Raw genomic sequence first — 23,409 nt, 5'->3', positions numbered from 1 at the left:
GGCATGTTTTTTTAGAAGACTCTCTTACCTACAACTTTTTTTTTTTGCCCCCTTCCTCTCAAAATTAACTCGGAATTGAAGAAAAGTTGTATATATTGAGACTCCTGAAATCTCCCAAAGATGGGAGGAGGGTTTACCCTTCAGAGTAGCAGAGTTCTGGAATGAGTTTCCAGTGACTTAGGAGAGGAAGAAAATAGTTGTGTGCTATCTTTCTGAAGGAAATTGTATGATGTGGTTGCTTGTGACCATCATAACCTACAGTCAGTAACTCCCCAAAGGAGTTTTGGTTGTTTGTTGCTTTTCAAGAAGTTAACTGGGAAAATGCTGAACTGGGGAACCTGATCCTAAACTGGTGTATGGGAAGCCTTTGTATTCTAATACAAATATTTGTGAAAGCTGGTAGATATTGGTATAGCTCAAAAGTTACATTAGCTGACAGCACCTGAGAATGTGGTGCATGACCAACTGGGTCTTATTTTGATACTGAAACCAAACTTGCTTTGTGAAGATTCTGAGCATATGTTGATTACTTCAGTGTGGATATAAAACTTCATTCTCTATTATTTCTATAAAATCTTATCTGTAAAAATTTCAGAAATAAATGCACAATTCCAAGACAAGTAAAAAATACTCCTTATTTTCCCTTCAGCTATTTCTTTTTTGTTACGTAGTTATCTTTCAATGTTACTGGATTCAAAAGGAGCTCTTCAAACAGTGTAATTTCTAGAGCTGGTTCAAGAATGTATAAAGGAGAAACAAATAAAAAGAAAGAGGGATCATATTATTAACCATGCATCTTGTAACGAGCTTGGTAGTTATGTTCCAGCTAAAAGACTCATTTTTTTTTTATTTTTACACATATACAGTTCATTTTTTGCAGTAAGTATATAACTGTGTAAATTGGTTTCTTGTAGGAGCTGCCGAATGTACTGATCATGGCAGATTTGAATGAGGTGTGTTGGTGAGTATGTGTTTTGATTTTGTTGCCATGCTCCCTGAAAAGATGGTTTTGACAGGAGGAAAAGGTTCCCTGCAAACCCAGAAAACAAATGTAATCTTGTAGTTTGGCTTTGTTTCAGAGCTGGATGTACAAGCATCGGTAGATGCCTTCTTAGAGAAAGTTCTTCTAAACCTAATTGTAGCACCAGCACTGTCTGTAGACCTTATAGCTATTTTATCACCATTTTGCAGATAACAATTTCAGTACGTTACAGTGTTGTTAATAACAGTGTTTTCATGGGGCTGGGAGTAGCCATATCTGACAATTTCCAGTCTCAGATCCCAAAGCATTCCCATGGAATAAAAAGCTCTCTGTTAGCATGTCTGGTAACAAAACAGCTGGTTACAAACTTCATAATGTTTTATATTGCCAGATATTGCTTAAAATCCATCTATTTAAGCACATAGAAAATAATGCAATTGGCGGTACTAAACTTCATAGTTTGAGTTATATTGAAGGTCACAGTTCAGCCTTTCTGTCTGTGTGACACAGTTCTGCACTGATCTTTATCACGTAGGTAGGTGTCCTAAGGCTTGAGTGTTGCTTTAAGGATTGTTAGCATGTTGGGTAATTAATACAGTGGAATTAAGAGTTCATATCAATCCTGGACATCAAAGGTCATTGTAGCTCACCTTCCTACAGTGAAATTCATTTGACCTTCCAGTTTGGAAGAGGTGACACCATTTTCTTGTCTGGAAGTAAAAAGCAGAATCTCTTCTGTGTAGCACCCAGAATGTGACTGGAAACAGCTTTTCACAGGAAATGGCATGTCTCAACTTGGTGATGCTTTTAAACACATTTGTATCTGTAAACTTGCTTAGATGCGGTAGCCAATTCAAAATGGTGCCTTGGAAGAAGGAATGATGGCCATAATAATGGCACAATCACTGGCAACAGATGTATTGCTGTGGTAGAACATTTGAACATCACTCTAGGAATGAAGGTGACTTTTAATACAAATACTGAAATGAGGGGGGGGGGTAGGGTGGCGGGAATCAATGCCAATGGCCTTTACTGAAAATATATAGCCCAATACCTTAACAGTTCATCAAAGGGCAGTGCTTATAAAATGGTTGATTTGAGAGAACTCAGTTCAGAGGAAGGGAAAACTTAGCTGTGGGCTTTTAGGACTGTTGGACCCCATTGGCTGCTGCCCCTGACTTTGCAGAAGTAATTGGATAGTTTATTTTCTCAGTTTCCCTAAGGCCCTATACTTGCATCCTTTTCTCTAGGTAGCCTTGGAAATTTCCCTGACAGCTTGCTGTTAATGCCAAGGCTATTTAAATACTGCAAGATAATCTGGACTAAATCATGGTAGCCTTGTGCGGCACAGTATGCTCTCTTCTTTTCACTGATAAATCCTGGATGATTAGTGGAAGATATTGCCCAATTAAGACCAATAAGAATATCAGCATTCTAAAAATAAAACTGGGGAAATTTGAAGCCAGAGGGCGGTATTGTGAGTAACAAGAACATTATGCATTCAAATGCTTCTTTTAGGCAATTTCTGTTACATCTAATATTGCTCGAAGGATTTTTCTACTGGCTGACATTAGAACATGGAAGCACTTTTATCTGTTTCTTTCATGCAGACTGCTGCTCCTGCTGAGAACACTTTACCCTGCAGATAGCCTAGCTGCTGCCGAGTGAGAACTCTTGCCAAGTGATTTAAAAGATTGGGTTTTTTAACTTTTTCACTTTTTTTTTTAATTTATTTACGCCCTAACGATTGTCCTAGATTTGCCTTTTCAGTTCCAGTGCTTAACAATGAAGAACCCATGCAACAATATCATTGGGTTGTACTGCCTCAAGGAATGATGATTAGTCCTACAATTTGTCAATTGGTCGTAGATGATGCTCTTCGTCAGGTCAGGCAGCAGATCAAGCTCAGCAGATTGTACACACCTGCCCTGACCGTCAGCGTATTGTGCCTTCAAATACTCCAGCAGGAGTAAATCCAAGAGGTTGATGTGACAATGAATTACGGCAAACTGATATTACTTGTATTCAGTCGTTTGGTCTATCTAAATACGTGCATGTAACTGTTGATATGTTTTCTGCCTTTGTTGTTACTACTGCTCGTACTGGAGAAAACCATGAGAGTACCGAAGAAAATCGGGACAGACAATGGTCCGGTATGGTGCCTTTTTACAGGATCGGGGAGTAACTCACACTACCGGTATCCCTCATTCACCTATGGGACAAGCTATTGTTGAACGAACTCATTCAACATTAAAACAAATGCTTGATAAACAAAAAAGGGGGAACCTTCTGTATATTTCCCCGCAAGAATCCTTAGAGAAAGCTACATATGTTTTAAATTTTCTTAATTTGTCTGCTTCTAGGCAACATACTACGGCTGTGGATCGTCATTTTAAAACTGGTGCCATTTTTGTAGAAAAAACAATGGTATATTTTGAGGAACTGGGCTCAATTCATTGAGTCAGTTCCTCAAAATTGGAATTGACACAGGTCAATTCCCTGTGCCTTTGCTTACATGGGGAAGCGGGTATGCTTGTGTTCTTCTTCCCACAGGTCCATACTGGTTACCGGCGAGAAATGTAAGGCCAACCAGGACTTTTGAAACTACAGATAGAGAAAGGGAGATTCAAGAATTAGCAGAGCAACAGAGATCACAGAAATGCCGCATGAGGAGAATGGTTCAAAAGACTCATAATAGAAGATTTCATGTTAATATATAAACTGGGTTTATGTTTCTTATTATTTGGTATATTACGCATGTGAAAGTTGCTTGTATATATGCTTTGTGTGTGTTTTTTTTTTTGTATGGATTCTACCCATAGCTACTGGAAGGAAAAGAATTGACTGGTATCAAATTAATGACAAAGAATTAGAAACTGGACTTAGTTGTGAGCACATAACTTTGAAAAAGCAAGCTAGGAGGATTGTTATTGAACGACATGTTGTGATCTGCAAAAACCACTGTTAGCCAGCAGAGCACATACTTGGCAGGCCTTGTTGCACACACTGGCCACGCGTGCAGCAACGCTGTGTCATTATCTGTTTCATAGACTCTGTTGAGGGTGTAAAAGAGATGGCTCAGAGATGGAGCAGAAGGAGGCTACAGAGCACACTTTGTGGATAAATGGGACACCCTGAAGGTGCTGTGCCTGCCTCCCTTCTCCACGATGACCCTGCTGATTGACACCCTCCTGCTCAGCAGAATCTTGGGCATAGTCGAAATGGTAAGACTCCCAGAAAGGGGAACAATATGCTAGTAACTGCTTCTGCAAGGCTGTACCAAACCAAAATGCTGGTAACTGCTTCTGTAGGGCTATAATAGAGCTTGGCAGAGTGTTCCTTCGCATATAAGGGGAGATCTATGTACTATAGAGACTTAAGGAGTGTATTTACCTAATACCACCATGATCCTAAGTCATAGACACACCCGGAATAGGGGAAGCACGCATGCTTATGATAGTTAGTGCGATTCCAGAGCAGAATTTTGGGAACCAGCTAAAATCATTGCAGCTTCAATATTTGCACGAGGAGTTGGAGTGGCACAGGTGTTAACTACACTGATGCTACAGCTTCCACTTTAGACATGCTACGCTGCAAAATTGAGCCGCCATAGATTTTTTATTGCTAATGAATGGGCACGGTTGTGAGATACTAGGAGTAATGTGTTGTATGAACTTGTCTCATCACTCAGAATCAATTCATGAAACATTACAGAAATTGAAGGACCGGGTAAATGAATTACAGGTTGGTTAGAATCTTTAGTAAAGGCAGGAATTGTATTACTAGTAATCCTTTTATGCTTAATAATAGTCATCCCCTGCCTATTGTCATGCTTTCAGTGGATGGTACAGAGGACGGTTCATCAGGTAATGGTCATACAAAAACAAAAAAGAGGAATTGTGGAATCATACACACGGTTACAGTTGGGGTTTGACCTTGATGATTTAAGCCTGTGTTCTTGATGAAGTTGGGAAACACTGATAAAGAGGAAGAATGCTGATAAAAAGGAAAAGGGAGTGTGAGCAGCTGGCACGAGGAGTGTGAGAAGCTGACATTCAGCTTAGCAGATAGAAAATAATGCTTTTTCAGGCATAGCCAATAGCAAAGCTAAAACAGGCGCGTGCACTGTTACATTGGTTGTAACCAATGATAACTAAGCAAAGGGCGCGTGGACACATCGTGGCTGGAAAAATGATCTATAAAAGCTGCTTGTAAATTGTAATAAAGGTCTCTGGTATCACATCTACGGAGTCTGTGCATTCAGCCACCGCAATTTACCATCAAGAATCACAAAGGCTATAAAAATAGCCAGTCATCTTTAAGTCCTTCATTTAATCAGTTGTTCAAGACATTAGGACCTAGATTTCTAATAAAGATTAATTGGATGGGTTGGTGAAAAAATTAGAAGCAAATATTCAAGTACTTCATAAAACAACTTATTTTTGTTATCCGATATTACATTCTGCTTTTACATGTGTACACAACTTAAAAAAATCTAGATGGCAATAAAACCAAGAATATTAAAAGTGTCCTGGCAATCATCCCTTCAACTGTTTTTCTCCCCTAGTTACCCCAAAACAAAATGAATAAAAAATACTTCGGGTAGAGATTCATTTTAACTTTTCTCAGTGTCTAGAGCTATTGCTACCAGCTCTATGCTCTTAAGACTGCATTTAGTAAATAACACTCTGTCCCGAAAGCATATTACAAGGTCATATCCACTACATATATCTCAGAATTTAATGGATCTATTGCCTAAGTTCTAGCAACTAAGCCACCAAAATTTTGGGACCCTACTTCAGTTTTGGGAACTGCTCTCTCATCCTTTTATTATGGCCTGTAACTTCAACTTTGGAAACAGTTATCTGGAATATGAATTTACCACTTAGTGGATCAACTTATTTACTCATGTCAACTGGGATAGTTTCACTTACATTAGGATGATTGCATAAATGCCAGTCTGCAACCACAAAACCTTTCCCACCTCAGCTCCTAGGTGCATAACCTAGCTGCTGCCCCATCACTGCTATGAGGAGGTCACTGCTTCAACTCACCTCCCATTGCTGCGCTCCCCATCCCAGGGTGGAAAGGGGCCGCTGATGACCACATCAACGGCTTGCACAGTGCAACACAGGCAGGGAATGCTGTCTTCATCAAAACCCGCAAGAGAAATACAAAACTTGGGTACACTCCCTAATAGGCCAACCCAATCTATACCATCACCTTTCCCAGTGGTAAGATCTATCAGGTATAAATCATCCCAGACAGACACTGGCATAAACTTATTTCCAGCAGGAGCTCCGTATCTTCCTAGAAATTCTGTGTTATGCTTAGAAAGCTTTTCTTGATAGATGAGATGGAAGATTCAGGCTAAATATTCAAACACTAATACTTTATGAAACAGATTCTACTCCCACCCTCAGCAGATGTAACACCTACTTTTTCCCCTCCATGTACAGCAAAATAATATGCATCTCAAGACCTAGAACTCAGGATCTCTTAAATGTACACTCCCATAAGCCATATTTTGTAAAAAACCCACCGATTTCCTATTCTGCACTTCAAGATGTGGAGTGGAAGTACAGTCTCAAAACCACTTACCGAGTGACCCAGCTCTGACTTCTCTAGAACCAGATACGTAGGGAGAATAATTTAACATGATTTACCGACTACCTTTGCTTGAATCTCCAAACAATTAGAACTTTCTACGCTGAGCATAATCTCTAAATTTCATTACGTGTACTTCTTATTTTATCACCCATGCTACTAATGAGAGTAGCGAATGGCATGAGAGCCATTGAAAAGTAAGAGAAAGGAAAAAAAAACCCACACCATAAACAAACTCCATCTCTAAAACACGGAGCCCAGCACAGTCTTCCAGTCTGATAGTGAAAACCTTACAGCTACCGTGTAGAGTCTTCTGGATAGTTTTACACCTATCTCCTAGTATTTTCCCCTTTATGGATCTTTTCCTCATTGCTCATTAACAGCACAGAAGGCAACGTCAAAAGCCTTACTTTAATCAAGATCTCTTGATACAGTCTTCACTGTTTCTAGGAATGCTCCTGTGACTAATTCTTCAAAGCCATTTTGCTCTTAAGCTTGAAATCGTACAAGTTACTTTACTTTTTAAACTTATTATTTGTAAATTTAAAAATCTTAATCCTTAAAAAGAAGGACGCTAGTGTTGGCTGTTGCCATGTACGCAGCTAGATTTCAGGTGCCAGTGCCCCTTTCTGTTTCTTATCATACCAATTCCAAAAGCAAGAAATCAATGAACAAGTAGCATTTAACAAGAGACAGGGACTGGAAGGGCAGAGAAGAAAAAGAAACTCTGACTCTCTCCTTCTTTCAGAATTGGGAGAGAGAGGAAAAAATAAAATAGGAAGAAAATTACCTTTTGGAAATAAAGTACAATGGCGGGGGTGGGGGGGGGGAGGGCGTGAAGAAAGACTTAAGCAGCCATAACAGTCTCATAGTCTCATCACTGTTACTTCCTAATCACAGTTAAACTAATTTTATCTTAACCTTCAATTACTATCTTACACAGAAAAGAGCTCTTTAGCCTGCCTGCTTTATCAGCCACTCATAACTACATCTAATACAAGTCATTCTTAAAAGCACGGGGTTTTTTGCATTTAAATTAAACACTCATTTCTGAGCCAGTCTTCCATAGCCACAACCAAACCCTTTCATTTTTTTATAATAGCTCCTATCGCTGCACTCTGAAACCTCTCCTGTGTACCAAAACCAACTCATTCACCTCCGCACGAGCATCCAGGACTATAGCAGTCACTTGGGGGGGGGGAAAAAAAACCCACCCACAACCTTGGCTAAAGCAAAAAGAAACACCAGGCAAGGAGGGGGACTGAATTAATAGCCCTGTACCTGACATCCCTGTTGCACCACAGAAGCAAAATCCCACATGTGAAGTCCAATGCTTGGTTCTGCAAAGGGAGTCCCCAGTCACCCCTCTTGCCTGCCAACCACTGGGCAGTAGGATCTCAGGGGCAGGTGAGTCACACACCACCCCACATGACTCCAGCTACAACCAGGCAGCATTTTTGAGACCATCATGACCATCACTTCCAAAAACACTTCCATTATGGCTTAAGAATGCCAACCTCTTTCTGGAAATTAACAGGGATTTTTCTTGTAAAGCACCTGGAAGTCATTGGATTACAGCTGCAAAACACAGGACAATTGCTGTTCACAAAGTTACTAGAAGTATACTCTCTCTATATATGTCTTGAAATTACAAACACACTTACTTACTGCCATGGTCCTCTAGCGCTGGAAATACGTGGATTCTCTCTAAACCATTTCTGCCCCTTTTATGATTTTAAAGAAAGGCCAGCTATTTCTTCAGAATTTATGGCCTGGAGCACTGCTAACGAGCACAAGGGGATACAGCTGGAGAGCAGAGGGTGGTTCCAGGTGACTTTGGTGTGTGTCATTAGCACTGAGTTGGGGGAGGGGGAGGGGGAGGGGTCAGGAGGTCAGATACTTCCTTTTGACCATATCTGAGTTTTGAAATATTCTCTTAATGATATATTTGGCTCCATTATTTTTAGTTTGAATCAACAGCTTGCAAGTCTGGATAACGTGACTACATTGCTTCAGAGGGTTTTTTTTGTTTGCTTTGTTTTCTCAGTAGCTTATGCACAGAAGATACAGAATTTCATTAATAGACCATTAATGTTTGGAAAAAGAAATCATAAACGCCACTCTGTTGGGCTTTGGAGTAAACAGAAGAGAGAGAAAATTCTGACTGTCTTTCTATGTAGAATAAAATTAAGAATTGCTAAAAAAGAACAATTATTAGTGCATAAACTAAATAACAACTTGCATAAAAGGAATTACCACTGTGCTACAATATTAAGGGAAAAAGAAACTTTCACAATGGAATGCCTACTTTATCTTTACCTGTGCCTCATCTCTTCAAGAACGTGCAGACACACAAAAATGGTCCCAGGGAAGTGGTGGAGGGAGCCAGAAAAAAGATTCAGCACCAGTTTGGATTCTTCACACTCAGTTTTAGATTTTTTTTGCTTAATAAAAACATGCCTGGTGTGACTACTGTAACAGGAGGATTTACATGTGTGCTTAGAATGGGATTCTTCGTGCTTAAAAGTATATGCCTGTTAGCTTGTTTGCATGAACAGTTTTAAATGTTTTAAAACCAGTTTCAAGCTATTTTTTAATGGAGAAAAATCTCAATTTTCTTCCAAAATAGGGAAGCCAAATAAACCAGAACATTCCTTAAATATCAAAGACTTAGAAATAGTTATTTTCTGTGTATTTTCTGACACAGAATTAGAAATAGTTATTTTCTGTGTATCTTCTGACACAAATTTGGAGTAAGATTGCTCCTTCAATACCTGAATTTTCAATCTACATAGCTTTCCATTTTACAGAACTGTTCCTGCAAAAATCTCTCTTGAAATAATTTTCAGAAGCATAAAGTTTTCAATATTTGTAATCCAAAACCAATGCAAGAACTCTACTTGAACCTGGCTGTTAAGCAATGTAATAGCTAGCTTTTATTTCCTTGTTGAGAAGAAACTTACTAAAAGAATAAACAATGAATAGTTAGAAGTAATTTATTTTCTCAATGTCTTTCTATTTTCAGTATCTATAGTGCCAATCCATAAACAGACTGCATGTACATGGGAGCAGAGCTTTAAATACAGATTTTATTTTCCTTTCTTGCATAGGGCTTTCAATGTCACGCTGCGTGCTTTCAACTGTAAATGGAAACCCAGGGCACTTTAAGAGTTTTCATTTTTCAGTCCTTGGACAAGAACTCGTCTCCAGAACCTCAATAAATTGTTATCTGAAATGCATCAGAAGTGTTTTCAGTTCAAATTCCCTACAAAAGGGTTTCAGGTCTTTTCCCATTAAGTAAATCAGTTGCTAGGGAGTACATCTTTTGTACGCAACACTACATAAAACATCATTAGTTAGTCAGTGACACAGCTAAGAGAACAATCAGCTGCCAGCAATAACGCTACTTCTCTTTATAACAGAAGAGACAAGAGGAACTAAATGTCGCTTGTTTCCATAAAAGACTGTTCTTTTTATTTGAGAATTTTCACTACGAAGTACAGGAGTCGTTTTACTTTTTGAAATGCTTTAAAGAGACCAACTGAGGAATTTGCCTTCTTGCTCCCTGAAGCAAGAACAGAGAGCATCCCGTCCCACTCAGTGCCTGAGAAAGCCAAGAATAAGCTATTACCATATCCCCTAAGTGCTCGTCTGTGCTGGCCTTTCCCTCAGGATAAAACCAAGTTCTAAGAACTCGAACATAAACTCACTGATGGTTTCTTCTTCATCCCCCTAAAGCGCCTACCTCAAATGTTAGAATTTCTCTTCACTGGAAAAGGCTAGAAAAGCTTCAAGCATCATGTTTGAAGATACAATTTTAGTGTCTTAAAATTCTCTTACTATCCGCTGAGGGGAATACATTCCATTTTTGAGGAAAGAAGGTAGATTTCACTTTTTTTTTTTTGACAGCAGATCCTTATCTTTGTAGTTAAAACATCTCTTTCATAGACAGGTTTCATATTCATTGGAAGAGTACTGCCAAAGGAATACAGGGAAGCAGTTGAATGCCAAGCCACAAGAAAGAAGTTTCAGTAAACATTTCGGCAATATAATTTATGAATAAACCAACCACTTCCTTGGCAATTAACAGAACAACTCCACGACTTTGCCCAATTATCTCTAAAGAAAATTTGTTTCCTTTCTGCATGACAGTATTAAGTTCCCTGTAACAGTTAAGTTTTTAGAGCAATATATACATTTGACATCAAAGCACGGAAAAAATAGGGTGTATTTCAGTGTGCTGATTATGCTAATTTGTGGAAAACAGTACAAGTTCAAATTCATGTAAATACGCTGAATACAAATGACAAATTGTCCCAAAACATTCATGTGAAAATAATTTTTTAGTTTTCACACTGAAGCACAATTTTTTTTGGTAATGACCAAGTGCTGCTTGGAAATTTTTTCATCACCTCTTTGACTGATACACAGACACAGAGAATGTACTACTCACTTAGAGATAACTCACAAATATTGAAGAGACCTTTTTAAAAGCAAGTTGGCTTCCTCAGAATCAACCAGCTTTTAGGTGAACTCACAACAAAGAGGGAGACTGCTCCAATCTGTTCCATCTCTTCTTTTGAAAGGTTTGTAACACTGCAATTCTCATCATTTTTCCTATTATTTTTGTTCTGATTTGCACTTATTGAAAAAACTCACTTTTAATTTCAGACTGTTTCCTCTTTTTGAAAGTCCCCAGCACATTCAGAACATTCGACATCTGGAAACAAATTAACTTCTACCATACTTTGTTTGAACATACACGCGTACATCTTCTTCCTGTTCTCCCAGATCCGACGAGCATTTGTGGTGGTAGCCAAGTGACAAAGGACACGAAGGGCAGGAAGTGCAGCCACAGAGAGGTCGCTTCTCCAGCGGAGGTGCTGACTGGAAGCGCTGCGCGCTGCTTGCTACCTTTCTTGGGTGATGCAAATCAGAAAGACTTGCAGGTAGACTCATATCCATATCCAAGCTGGTAAATCTGTCTAAATGTCTACACATTCCCATGGGAAACCTTTTATTTCTTAAATGTTTTCCCAGACTGTTTTGGAGAACATCTGTCCCTTTCCTTGCTAAGGAAGGACCCCTCTAATATTAGTTGTCCCAGCCCCCTCTGGAACAAGTGTGTTCATTCTTCCTGCTGAGCAGATCCCAACTAAAAAAAAAAAAACCACAAAAAACACAAGCGGTTGCTTTGTAGACAGTCTTTCTTTATCTAAAGCTTTTGCTTTTCTGCTGCCTTTTGGTTAATATACTGAAAAGATTTATTTTTATTCTTCCAGTTAGCTGCATTATAAGCAGTTATTAAAATGTTTTATAATACAGAATTGTACGTGGGCTGCATCAGTGGCACTCAAAACAAGAGCTACAGGCTGCCTGACAGTAACGAACTACCAGTTCTCAAAGGAGCTGTTGGCAGCCCCAGACAGGACCACGCTTACCCTACTGTAACACGCTAAGCACGCGTTTAGCAAAATGCTGTAGAACACAATAGCCATTTCCTTCAGGCACTCACAGAAACTGACTCCAGACAGCATATTTGAGTCCCACACAGATTAAATAACATTCTCAGTACCTCAAAAAAACACAGCAAGACTATCTTCTGGTTTAAAAACGTTTATTTAAAAGAAAAGGAGATCTATGCCCAGATGGCCAGGAGAAAAAAAACCACAAAATTCCTCAGTTTACCCCCCCAAAACCATTACTCTGCAATTTACCTTTCCCTTAAGTTTCAGCTTCAATGTTTTATTTAAAACAAAACAAAACAAAACACCCTGAACTTTCATTTCCTTTTCCTATGCTGTTAGACCTGAGGAAATTAAGTACCTTGCCCTGAAGGGTTACATGGGATGTGAAAAGAAACTGCCGTAAAATTTTTTCACAATATACAAGTATAAAAATAAATATATTTGTATTCAAAAATAAAGATATTTGTGTTCAAAAATAAATATATATGCGTTCAAAAATAAATATATTTGTGTTCAAAAATAAATATATTTGTGTTCAAAAAATAAATATATTTTTATACTTGTGAAAAAATTTTACTGTAGTTTCTTTTCACATCCCATGCAACCCTTCAGGGCAAGGTACTTAATTTCCTTAGGATAGGCTTAGGATTCAGGATCATAAATTTTTGGTGTATCATAGACATCTGGGAAAGGTACAGACACGTGTCCTGATCCTGTAACAGAAGACAGCATGCCAACATATGGTAAAATGTGGAAGTTGAGAGAAAACGTGACGTTCTTGTTTCCCCTGCAAAAGCAACAAAGACTATCAGCACAAATACTCAAGTTAACTAATTTAATTAATAAATATGAGTATTAAATCATTTAGGATACAAATTATTTTTCTGATTCAGAAACAATGGGCTTTTTAATTTTATGTAGTTACCTCACACAAAGTATTACCTATTTTCCAGATAATAATTTTTTCTTTTTTTCTGTTACTTAACTCCTTAGGAGTTGAGTGCATCACAGAACCAATTCTACACAGACAAGCAGAAACCCAGAAGCTTATTGCTCATGTTAGCAGTGCACCTTCTAGTCTACAGAAGAAACAGGATGTCTTGTATCCCAAGGTCATCTTCTAACAATCAAACTACAAAGATGCAATAGACTGACGGAGTACCAGATAGAACAGGTACCTTACCACAGCAGTAAAAACACTCTAAAATGCAAAGTATGCGAGTAAATCAAGACACCATGAATAATAAGGACAAGAAAATGATTTACTTACTTGAGACCATTTCCATCATCAAGGAGAAAGTACTTTGGCTCCGTGCCTTTTAACACCAGCCTTGGATTATCTCCTCTCAAAATGACCTTGTCCCAAAGGACCACCTGGTTTCGAGCCTAAAAATACAATTATAATTAGGTCAGCAAGGTACCTTACAAGATCAGACTCAGCGACTGCAAATTTATAGCATTATTCTTCTAAAAACACTGAAGTGTGGCACAGAATAAATGGCAACCACAAGGAACAGCTCAATAAAACATGAGAAAGCCATTTTTAAAAGACCTAAGTTTTCAAAGACTTACAAAGTATGATGGGTTTTCCTTTTGAATTGCAAAGGTAAGTTGCTTTTAAAGCAGTATTTCTTCTTCATTTCAAATAAAGGACTTAAATTGAGCTATCATGACACTGCCTAGGTATTTAACATTTTCCCAACTTTAATGGGGGAAAAAAAAAAATCTCTACTTGAACTGCAAGCGTAACCCCAAGAATTGTATGAGCAATTCAGAAGACAGATCCCAAATTCTTTAATATTTGAAACTGTATACTCTTCTTTTAAGTAGTTAGGTGCTAAACAGTCTTGTTTAGTAGCTTATGGAACAATCCAGAAAAAATATTTCTCAATATTTAGTGAGAAATAGCGAGTTCTAGTTCTATCTATTACTAGTGAGAACTAGTTATTTATGTAAAAAAAAACCCCAAACTACTAAAAGATTAAACAAAGCAATGAAGTCCCAGACCCTTATAAAGAACTCTAAAAACTATTTTAGTACAAACACAATATCCACCAGAATGTGTAAAACAATTAATGTACTTTAAAAAAAAAAAAGTAGGGAGATAGTTTTGTACAGCAAGTTAAGAAAAAACCCCTGCACCTTCGCTATATCCTTGTAATGTGACCACAGCAGCTTAAACTAGTGGTACCATGGCAGCATGGTACTTCACTGAAATAATTTATTTCCATCAGCTGTTTCACACGGCTCCTACCACATCAGTGAAAAAAGCCTTCAGCTATCCAAAGTGAAATATCAGTAGCAACCAATTTAAAAGATGCAGCAAGGCCAATTATTTTGAGAAATATGACAAGATAACATAAATGCCTTATGGGGCTACAGTAACTGGTACAGGCAAACACTTTTGTGATCTATTAACAAATGACCCACTACACCTGGCCAGACCAAAGGCCACTATTTCTTGCTTCTAACAGCAGTCAACTGGAGAATGTTAGGGAAAAGTACAAAGGACAGAACAAATAAGTGAAAAGACTCATTTACAGTCCACTATTGTTAAGTGAACAATAAGGCATGTGCTACTTTTCTCCCATTCTGCTGGGCACGTATCAAGTTTGGTTTCATGAGGGTGAATTTCCCACCCTGCAGTTAAACTGTCAAGAAAATAAAATCACGAAGGCCAGTGAAAACAGTCCAAGCTAGCAGGAAATGCTGGTGCCTTAACTCTTCCCAGCAGAACTTCAGACTGTTAAAAACAGCTGCTGTACAAAACGGGTGATTGCTTCAAGTTTCTTTTTGATACTTACATAAGTTTTTGTTGAATATTCCACAGTCAAACACGCAAACAATTCTTTAACGTTCCAGTTGAACACATTCTGCAGATGTATGCGAGTTAAGAAAAATACCACACTGTACTTACATAACCTTGTTTTATTTTTACTAGATCTAAATAGACTATGATCATTACAGCGAGCTCTTACCTTTCAACATACCTCATCTTATTCATACATCAGAGCACTTTCAGGTGTTCTAACATATATTTTAATCATATTAAAGTGACAGGTTTTTGGGTTGCTTTGGGGTTGTTTTTTTTTTACTATTTATGAAATTTAACAGCTATTTCCTCCAATGACTTAAGAGTTTTATATTTGACACTGCAAGCTAGTAATCATAATCCACTGCTAGACAATCTATTACAAACCCTTAGACATAAAAGGCAAGACAGAATTCTTCAGTAAATATCTTCAAAGCAATTATTTATACTACCAAAGAACTCTGGTATCCAACTGTGGATTGAGATACAATAGCATTAAACGATATATAAATACGAAACTGGTGGAGCTAGAGAGTTCAAAGAGCCTGTAATACCCACATTAGAGAGCAGATGGGAAGTATTTCATATTGCAAGGGACATTAGGAATTAGCAAATTTAATTACCTACCTACTACAAAGAAAGTTAGCTTATTAGACTGGAACAACACTTCTCAGATTTTTGATCAACAGGAAAGAACTGATGACTGCCATTTGAGACCGTCAGTATAATAAAGCTGATATTCTAAATATTTGTCTGTTTATTTAGCAATAAAATGCTCTGAGTGTGACTGCTAAGAGAAAGATCTTTTAACTCACAACAAAGATTAGCTGTAACCTTTTATTTCCCAGTTGTCGTCTTTATTATATTTGTGACTATCTCTAAATTAAATACATTCCCCAAACAGCCTCAAAATCCATTCTATTTTGTTCCACTCATCCCAAGACTGAATCACGTTTTTAAGCCGCTAACTCAAAAGGCAGGTCAGGGAAGAATTAACTAACTGCTGTTGCTGTGAGAACAGCTGGAGCTATTTTACTTGAACATTTTTCATCATCTAACTCAAAACAACAAACAAGATTCTGAAGATCTCCTTTGTAGGATTTCTTAACACTTGCTAAGTTAGACATTAAGCAAGCTAAAAAGAGTTTGTGAAAACTGTTTCCTCCTCTTTCCTTTACCTAGCTTCTTTTTCTAACTGTCATTTTAGTTAATTCTTCCTAGGCCTAACGACTTGTTTCTGTTAGTTGAGAGCCCATGTTACCGGCATCTTTCTAGAAAAGTTGTCCCAAAAAAACCAACCAGAAAGTTGTGTTTTACAGCTCTACACACTGCAAGGTTTATTTATGCCAGACATGAAAGACTAAATCAGAGTTTCTGTAAGAAAAATTCAAAACTACTGCTACGATTAAAAGTTGTTAACGTGGAATCTTTATGGCCACATACTGCAGGCTAATCTTTATATAAGAACGTTTCTTTTAAAGGTCCTGTCCTGCCTTGCTCTGCCTCCCCCTGTATAAACGGCATAGAATTCCTGGGCCACACACACCTGCCAAGATCTGATTAAACTGTTTATCCAGCATTCACATGCATCCAAGATCTGTATTTTGTTGTGCTTGCTCACACAAGGTAGTACTCTCCAAAACAGGGAAACCAAAACAGAGGTAACTGATGTCTTGCCTAACATGGTGACAAAAGACAGCAGACAGGGAAAAACCCCAGGAATCTCAGCCCAGCTGCAAAGCAAGGCTTAGTGTGTGTAATCATCTGAGGTAAAGCATGCTGCTTCATATTTGGCACCGACTTCTGCAGAAAAACATCGAATTTTTTTCCTATCAATACCCTAAATCCTAAGAATGATTCCCTTCTATTGTCAAAAAACTCACCCAAAACCAAACCAAACCAAACTGCCCACAAACATCCCTTTTTCCCCCAATAAAAACCAGACTAACAGGGAAGCAGAGAAATACAAAAGAAAAGTTGCAAAAAGGTAACAGCAATGAGAAAGAGGTTAAAAAGTAATGTGCTAAATTTTTTCGTACCTCGTATGCTGCCCCATGAATTTCGTACTATTACGGCCGCAACTTCGAAAGCCTCACAACAAAACGTGCTTGAAAGGTGCATCGGAGGTTCTAGATTCAGTATGACAGTCAAAACAGTATGTTATATAAACCCTATAATCAATTCACTCCTCAAACCACCAATATAAACTTCATTTAACAATAACACTGTCCAGATGTTACACTGCACTTCCCATCATTAGGTACAGCGCACTTCACTATCGAGCCTGATTTTAAAAATGGGCATTAAAAAAGAGAGAAAAAAACTCGCCCTATGTCATCTACTAGAGACAGGACAGCTACTCCAAGTTCTATCCTACTGCCCTGGCTCTGTAAAATACTACTTTTCACCACTTTAAACTTAGATTTTAAAGACAAATTACTGGTTTTCCTCAAGTCCTGAATATCTGAAGATTATAAGGTAACAAAAACAGATGTCAAGATGTTCTCATGTCAAAACGTTCACAAACCATTTTTTCCATTAAGGATATCTGCAGTAAAGTCAAGTGTGATGACTGCCTGATCACATCTTTGTCCAGGTCTAGTGGGATCTTCTACATTTTGCCTAAGACAAAACAGAACACGAGATTATCCTTTCTCACTCTTTCTACTGCACAAGTTACAGAAATTATTATTCTTATTACATATTTTCCTCATCCATTTTCTGTAGTTTCTTTTAAATACTTTTGGCTAAAAGATAATCAACATTACCATCCATTGATGGATGGACCACTCAGCGGATAAGGAATTGGCTGGATGGTCACTCTCAAAGAGTTGTGGTGAACGGTTCAATGTCCACGTGGAGGCCAGTGACGAGTGGTGTTCCTCAAGAGTCGGTACTGGGACCAGTGCTATTTAACATCTTTGTTGGAGACATGGACAGTGGGATCGAGTGCACCCTCAGCAAGTTTGCAGATGACACCACGTTGTGTGGTGTTGTGGACACGCTGGAGGGAAGGGATGCCATCCAGAGGGACCTTGACAGGCTGGAGAGATAGGCCTGTGAGAACCTCATGAAGTTCAACAAGGCCAAGTGCAAAGTCCTGCACGTGGGTCGGGGCAATCCCAAGCACAAGTACAGGCTGGGCGGAGAATGGATTGAGAGCAGCCCTGAGGAAAAGGACTTGGGAGTGCTGGTGGATGAGAAGCTCAACATGAGCAGGCAATGTGTGCTGGCAGCCCAGAAAGCCAACCGTATCCTGGGCTGTATCAAAAGGAGCATGGCCAGCAGGTCGAGGGAAGTGATTCTGCCCCTTTACTCAGCTCTCGTGAGACCCCACCTAGAATACTGTGTTCAGCTCTGGAGTCCCCAACACAAGAAGGACATGGAGCTACTGGAACGAGTCCAGAGAAGGGCCACGAAGATGATCCGAGGACTGGAGCACCTCTGCTACAAAGACAGGCTGAGAGAGTTGGGGCTGTTCAGCCTGGAGAAGAGAAGGCTCTGGGGTGATCTTATAGCAGCTTTCCAATACCTAAAGGGGGCCTACAGGAAAGCTGGAGAGGGACTTTTTACAAGGGCGTGTAGTGATAGGACAAGGGGCAATGGATTTAAACTGAAAGAGGGCAGATGTAGGTTAGATATAAGAAAGAAATTTTTTACATTGAGGGTGGTGAGGTACTGGAACAGGTTGCCCAGAGAAGTTGTGGATGCCCCATCCCTGGAGGTGTTCAAGGCCAGGTTGGATGAGGCTTTGGGCAACCTGGTGTAGTGGAGGGTTTCCCTGCCCATGGCAGGGGGGTTGGAACTAGATGATCTTTGAGGTCCCTTCCAACCCTAACCATTCTATGATTCTATGATTACAAAATAAACCTGCCTTTCAGAAACTATGGAGCTCCAGTTTTGAACAACAGGCCTTGCCACCACAGTATTCTAAGTTAAAAAAAAGCCTCTCCAACCATTCTGACAAAGCGCAGTTTATGTTTGTAGTTCACATGACTTACAAGATTTCTCCTTGGAATGTGTTTAAGTAGCAGTATAAAGGAAATGCTTATTTTTCTTCTACATTATGGAAAATCATTATCGTTTTGGAAGACTTTATTACGAATCCACATTTGGAGGAATCGGACATTGCCATACTAATTTCTAAATTTAGTTTCTAAATTTACGCAATTTCTAAACCACGTTAGAAAAAAAAAAGGAAAATAACAGGACACAGCAGGTATTTTCATACATATTCACAAAGCGTATCGATTTATCAAAGCGTGCTGGGTTTGTGTGGAGGGGTTCTGGTGGCAGCAGAGGAGATTCGCCCTCTGTACCTTCGCGGGCTTCCAGACTGGGTCAGACCCGTCTCAGGCTGTTACCGAAAATCCAGAATAAGAAACTTATCAACACCAATGGGATGTAGATAAGCAGACACTTCTTTATTGCGGTGCCGGGTGCACGGGGGATATCTCCTCTAGCGTGCGCACCTTGCACCAAAATTAAACTGCTTATATAGAGCTTACACATGCATAAACAATTTATTTCCCGAAAATCATTAGCATATTCTTCCCCTATTTCCGATTCTGCGCAATAAAATTTAGAATCATCCGGAAATGAGTCTGGGGTATAATATGGGTAGGTGGTCTATGAGTCGGTGGTCGCGATCTCCCCCTGCTGGAATTACATTTTGCTTAAGTTCACGGTTTCTGGTAATTACCTCATGGTTTCTTGGCAAATACCCATAACTCGTTAAGGCTGGCCTTCTTCATTCTCATTAACCCAAACCTTGATAGCTACATGCATTCTTCTAGTTCTATGTAAGTATCATAAATCAATTGGTAGGTCAACTTGTACTTGTTATCTAATTTCTACATGATTCTAACTTATCCCTTTGGTCTTGGTACAGGATTATACAAAGACTTTCATAGCAGCATCTGGTTACTGTACGAGCATACTTTTGATTGAAATATTTCTTATAGCTTTATATTATTAAAATCAATTGCAAACTATATTAATTACAAACTATTGATTAAATTCTAATTACTAAAATTCTAAGTATCAGTAACAGGGCCAAGTAGGAACCCCCATCCCCCTCGGGCCGGGGCAGGGCCACCGGCGCCTCTGCGAATTGCCCTATTGAAGTCGGGGACAAAGGAGCCGGAGGTGCTTCGTGCTCCGGACCTGCAGTGAGGAGGGGGGGGCAGGCGGGGGCTGCCCCTTCCCCCCCAGCCCTCCGGGCTGGCGCCTGCCCGCGCCGGGACGGCGCCACCGCGCTGGAAATGGCCGCGGCGGGAAGAGGGGAAAGCCGGGAAGAAACGAAAGGCGGGAAAGCGGGGGGAGGTGGTGTTGTTTTTAAGATCTGGCCTTGTTTTCTCTCTATCCTCTCAAGAAACTGCCAATAAATTTAATTGTTTTATCCCCAAGCTAAGTCGGTTTTGCCCGGGCCCATGGTTAGTGCATGGTCCCTCTGTTCTTGTCTCGACCCTCAGTCCTTTTATTGCATTTTTCTCCTCTCCACCTCACTGAGGGGAGGAGTGAGAGAGCGGCCTGGTGGTAGCTCAGCCGCCGGCCGGGCTGAACCACGACATAGTTACTCCCTACAGATAGAAGACCATGAGCAGGCTGGCAATCAGCTATGAACACCAACTCCTCATGGAAGAAAAAATTTAGGAATTATGAACTTAGTTACGTTTATTCCAGTTTGAAAATTAGTCCATTGAAGTATAATTTCATTAAAACTGAATTTAGTAGTCTCAAAGAAAAAAAAAGTTTACCAGCAGAAAAAAAAAAAAACTTTTGGAGACTACTTAAGAAAAACACCACCAAAACTTCCCAATTTAAGACTTGCTGTGAATTTCCATCTTTTTGCAAAAAAGCAACATCTTTTTAAGTATTAACCCTTATCAAGCACTTGACTTCATTTCTGAATCACTGTCGGTCTGGTGGAGTAACAGGCCTTAAGCCTGGGGTCTGCAGAACTTCCTTACAAGTTCAAGAAAAGCAAGTAAGGTGTAACGCCTCTCATTACTATCACATCTGTGCATCCTGGAAGGGATCGGTGATATAAATCTCATCCAGATGAGGCAGTATTATGCTACCTCACATATGTCAGATCCACCAAACCACTCAAAAAAAATCTGCTTTTATGCCAGTTTTATGCGTTTGCAATCCTCAATCTAAATACAGGGTTTGTTTTCCTGAGGTATTCAACCAATCCAAAAGGTGAATGCAGTTCCCATTCTTTATTTGCCTTCATCTTCCCTTTCAAATGCTTCTGCTGGCCATCCACTCCTGCCACTTACCTTGAGGTGGCTCCAAAGCTCCATGAGCTGCTTTAGCTCACTAACTTGGCCAAAACCAAACCAAACCAAACTCCCTCATTAGTCGAGTTAAAGCAGCTCAGTAAGATATCCTATGAGCACCACTCCCCTGTGCAGCTCCGGTAAAGGACCGCTGGCTGGAAGCGGGAGCAAGGACCACCACTTTTCGGTGCCAGTAGCAGCCGCTCAACTGTTTGTGAAACTGCAGCCCTCCACATCATACACACTCAACTCGATGAAGCCTTCCTGTGGCAAGGCTTCCTTTTGCAGGAAATAAAATGTAGAAAAAGGTTCCCCCGGCACGAATTTGCATCAGCACATTGTGTCATGTAGACAACGCGCTTTTGATGCGGCACTGCGTTTTCCACAGCTGCCGAGGGAGCGGGCAGGAAGAGGAGACCCCGGCGGCCCAGGCCGATGCCGCCACCGCCGGAGCGGCAGCGGCGAGGGGCTGCCCGGCGGGCGTTCGTCAGCCGCCACACAGCGGCGCCTCGGCGGGCAGCTCGGAGAGAACCGCAGCTTCCAGGCAAACCCTTCCCCTCCCCGGCGGGCTGCTGCTGCCGCCGCTCCCTGCCCTCTCCCGCCCGAACTCACAGCATGACCCGGGAGACGGCGATGGTGACGGGCACGCTGCGCTCCTTGAAGGCAGTGCTGATGAAGCAGGCGAAGGCGACCACCGCCACCACCTTCAGAAAGAAGGCGCAAAGTGAGTCGGCGCGATGCAGCACCGTGTGCATCTTCCCGCTCCGCTCCGTCCACCCGCCGCACCGCGCACGCTCCCGGGCTCCACCCACTGCCCCGAGGCGCGGGGCGGCTCCAGCGGGCCCGACGGCGCTGGGACGCACCCTGTTAGCAAGTTCATCCGCTAGTTCCCTCGGGAACCGCGGATGCACCTCATCAGGTCCCATGGACTTGTCCACCTTCAGGTTCTTTAGATGGTCTCGAACCTGATCTTCTCCTACAGTGGGCAGTTCTTCATTCTCCCAATCCCTGCCTTTGCCCTCTGTGACTTGGGCTGTGCAGCTGGAGCTCTTGCCAGTGAAGACTGAGGCAAAGAAGTCATTGGGTACCTCAGCCTTCTCCGTATCCAGGGTAGCCTGGTGCTGTTTCTTTTCCTCCCCTGTAACTGAGTCAGGTCTGTGATTCAGGGAAGAAAAATCTTTGCAAATAAAGGCAGGGAATAGAAGAGGAAAAAGATGGTGCTAATGCTCTGTGTTTCCACCTAGCTTGAATATCTGTATCTGTAGCACGTCTCTGTTTAGCACTGCTACTAAATGTAGGATGTGAAGGTACCTATGGGGACATTCCTTGCAGTTGGGAACCTCTGTTCTGCTATGCTGTTGGTTTCTGTGTATCTGTGCATTTGCTATAATGAAATCAGTCACAGGCCTGAAGAGGATAGGCTCTTCAGCTATGTTTCGATGATAAACCCTTTGCTGGTTTGCATGTGGTAATTCTCGACCTTCCTGATAACTCCAGAAGAGTTACAGAAAGACAGAGAGTTTCTTGTGTAAAGGTTTTTGTCAGCTTGTTAGTATTTTATGTTTTAATTTGCTATTCAAAACATTAATTGTTAGGAGGTAAAGGTTTTTGCTTTATGGTCTGGAATGTAGTGTTACTGAAACTTTGGATAACTGTTACTGAAAAGTGGTACTTTTTCCCCAAACGTTTGAAGACTTAGGAGCAACAAGGAAGCTTTTACTGCAAGCTTGGGAACCTAAACATTTAAGTTGGTGTGAAATCTCTGCTATAATCAAAAAGATGGTTCCAAATGTGAACACTATTCTTTCTTGTATCCACAAACAAAAAGCTCAGTTGCTTTTGCTCTTGTTCTTATAGTTGCTGTTTAGAGTTTTTCATTAGATGTTAAACAACTCTGCTGTTGGGGAAATCAAGTAACTAAGTCGGAACTTGTAGGGGTAAAGTAGTGAAATTTCCAAAGCAGCAAGCAGTCAAGTACCTGAAGAAGACCAAAATCAAAAGGTTTAGCCAAATTCATGTTAGCATGTGTTTTAAAGACAGATGAATAAACGTGGCTGTTGCTCATGTAGTTTTGGATTTATTTTAATAGAACCCTTAAATAAATGTCACTTAAAAGCACAGTAGGCAGGGGAAGACAGATGGTGTAGTTTATTCAAGGACTGATCCATTACTGTTTCAGAACAAAGAAACCTTCCGTAGCTTTTTAATGACTGAAATCTTGCAAAATCAAAAGAGGGAAACAAAAAAAGAAAC

The 23,409-nt window shown here is 40.3% G+C and overlaps 1 protein-coding gene across 1 annotated transcript; it reads right to left on the bottom strand.

The window, feature by feature from the left end:
* Positions 1-12,540: 12,540 nt before the first annotated feature.
* LOC147528526 (signal peptidase complex subunit 3-like) lies at positions 12,541-21,911 on the bottom strand. The gene is made up of 5 exons (XM_086613350.1): positions 21,769-21,911; positions 17,418-17,491; positions 14,862-14,938; positions 13,328-13,443; positions 12,541-12,844 (listed from the first exon to the last, which is right to left on the bottom strand). Exons 1-5 carry the CDS (start codon positions 21,909-21,911, stop codon positions 12,700-12,702), a joined length of 555 nt encoding a protein of 184 aa, XP_086469476.1. The 3' UTR covers positions 12,541-12,699.
* Positions 21,912-23,409: the final 1,498 nt, after the last annotated feature.

Source organism: Tauraco erythrolophus, chromosome 6 (genome assembly GCF_009769465.1).
Source record: "Tauraco erythrolophus isolate bTauEry1 chromosome 6, bTauEry1.pri, whole genome shotgun sequence".
Taxonomy (NCBI): domain Eukaryota; kingdom Metazoa; phylum Chordata; class Aves; order Musophagiformes; family Musophagidae; genus Tauraco; species Tauraco erythrolophus.
This window is presented reverse-complemented; position numbering and strand designations above follow the sequence as displayed.

Bases quoted from the DNA above. Each gene is read 5' to 3' on its own strand.
- LOC147528526 (XM_086613350.1), bottom strand. From the start codon at position 21,911: ATGCACACGGTGCTGCATCGCGCCGACTCACTTTGCGCCTTCTTTCTG. The intron at 17,492-21,768 runs GTGAGTTCGGGC...GTTTTGTCTTAG, and splicing joins GCCGTCTCCCGGGTCATGCT to GCAAAATGTAGAAGATCCCA. The intron at 12,845-13,327 runs GTAAGTAAATCA...TTGCTTTTGCAG, and splicing joins GATGATGGAAATGGTCTCAA to GGGAAACAAGAACGTCACGT.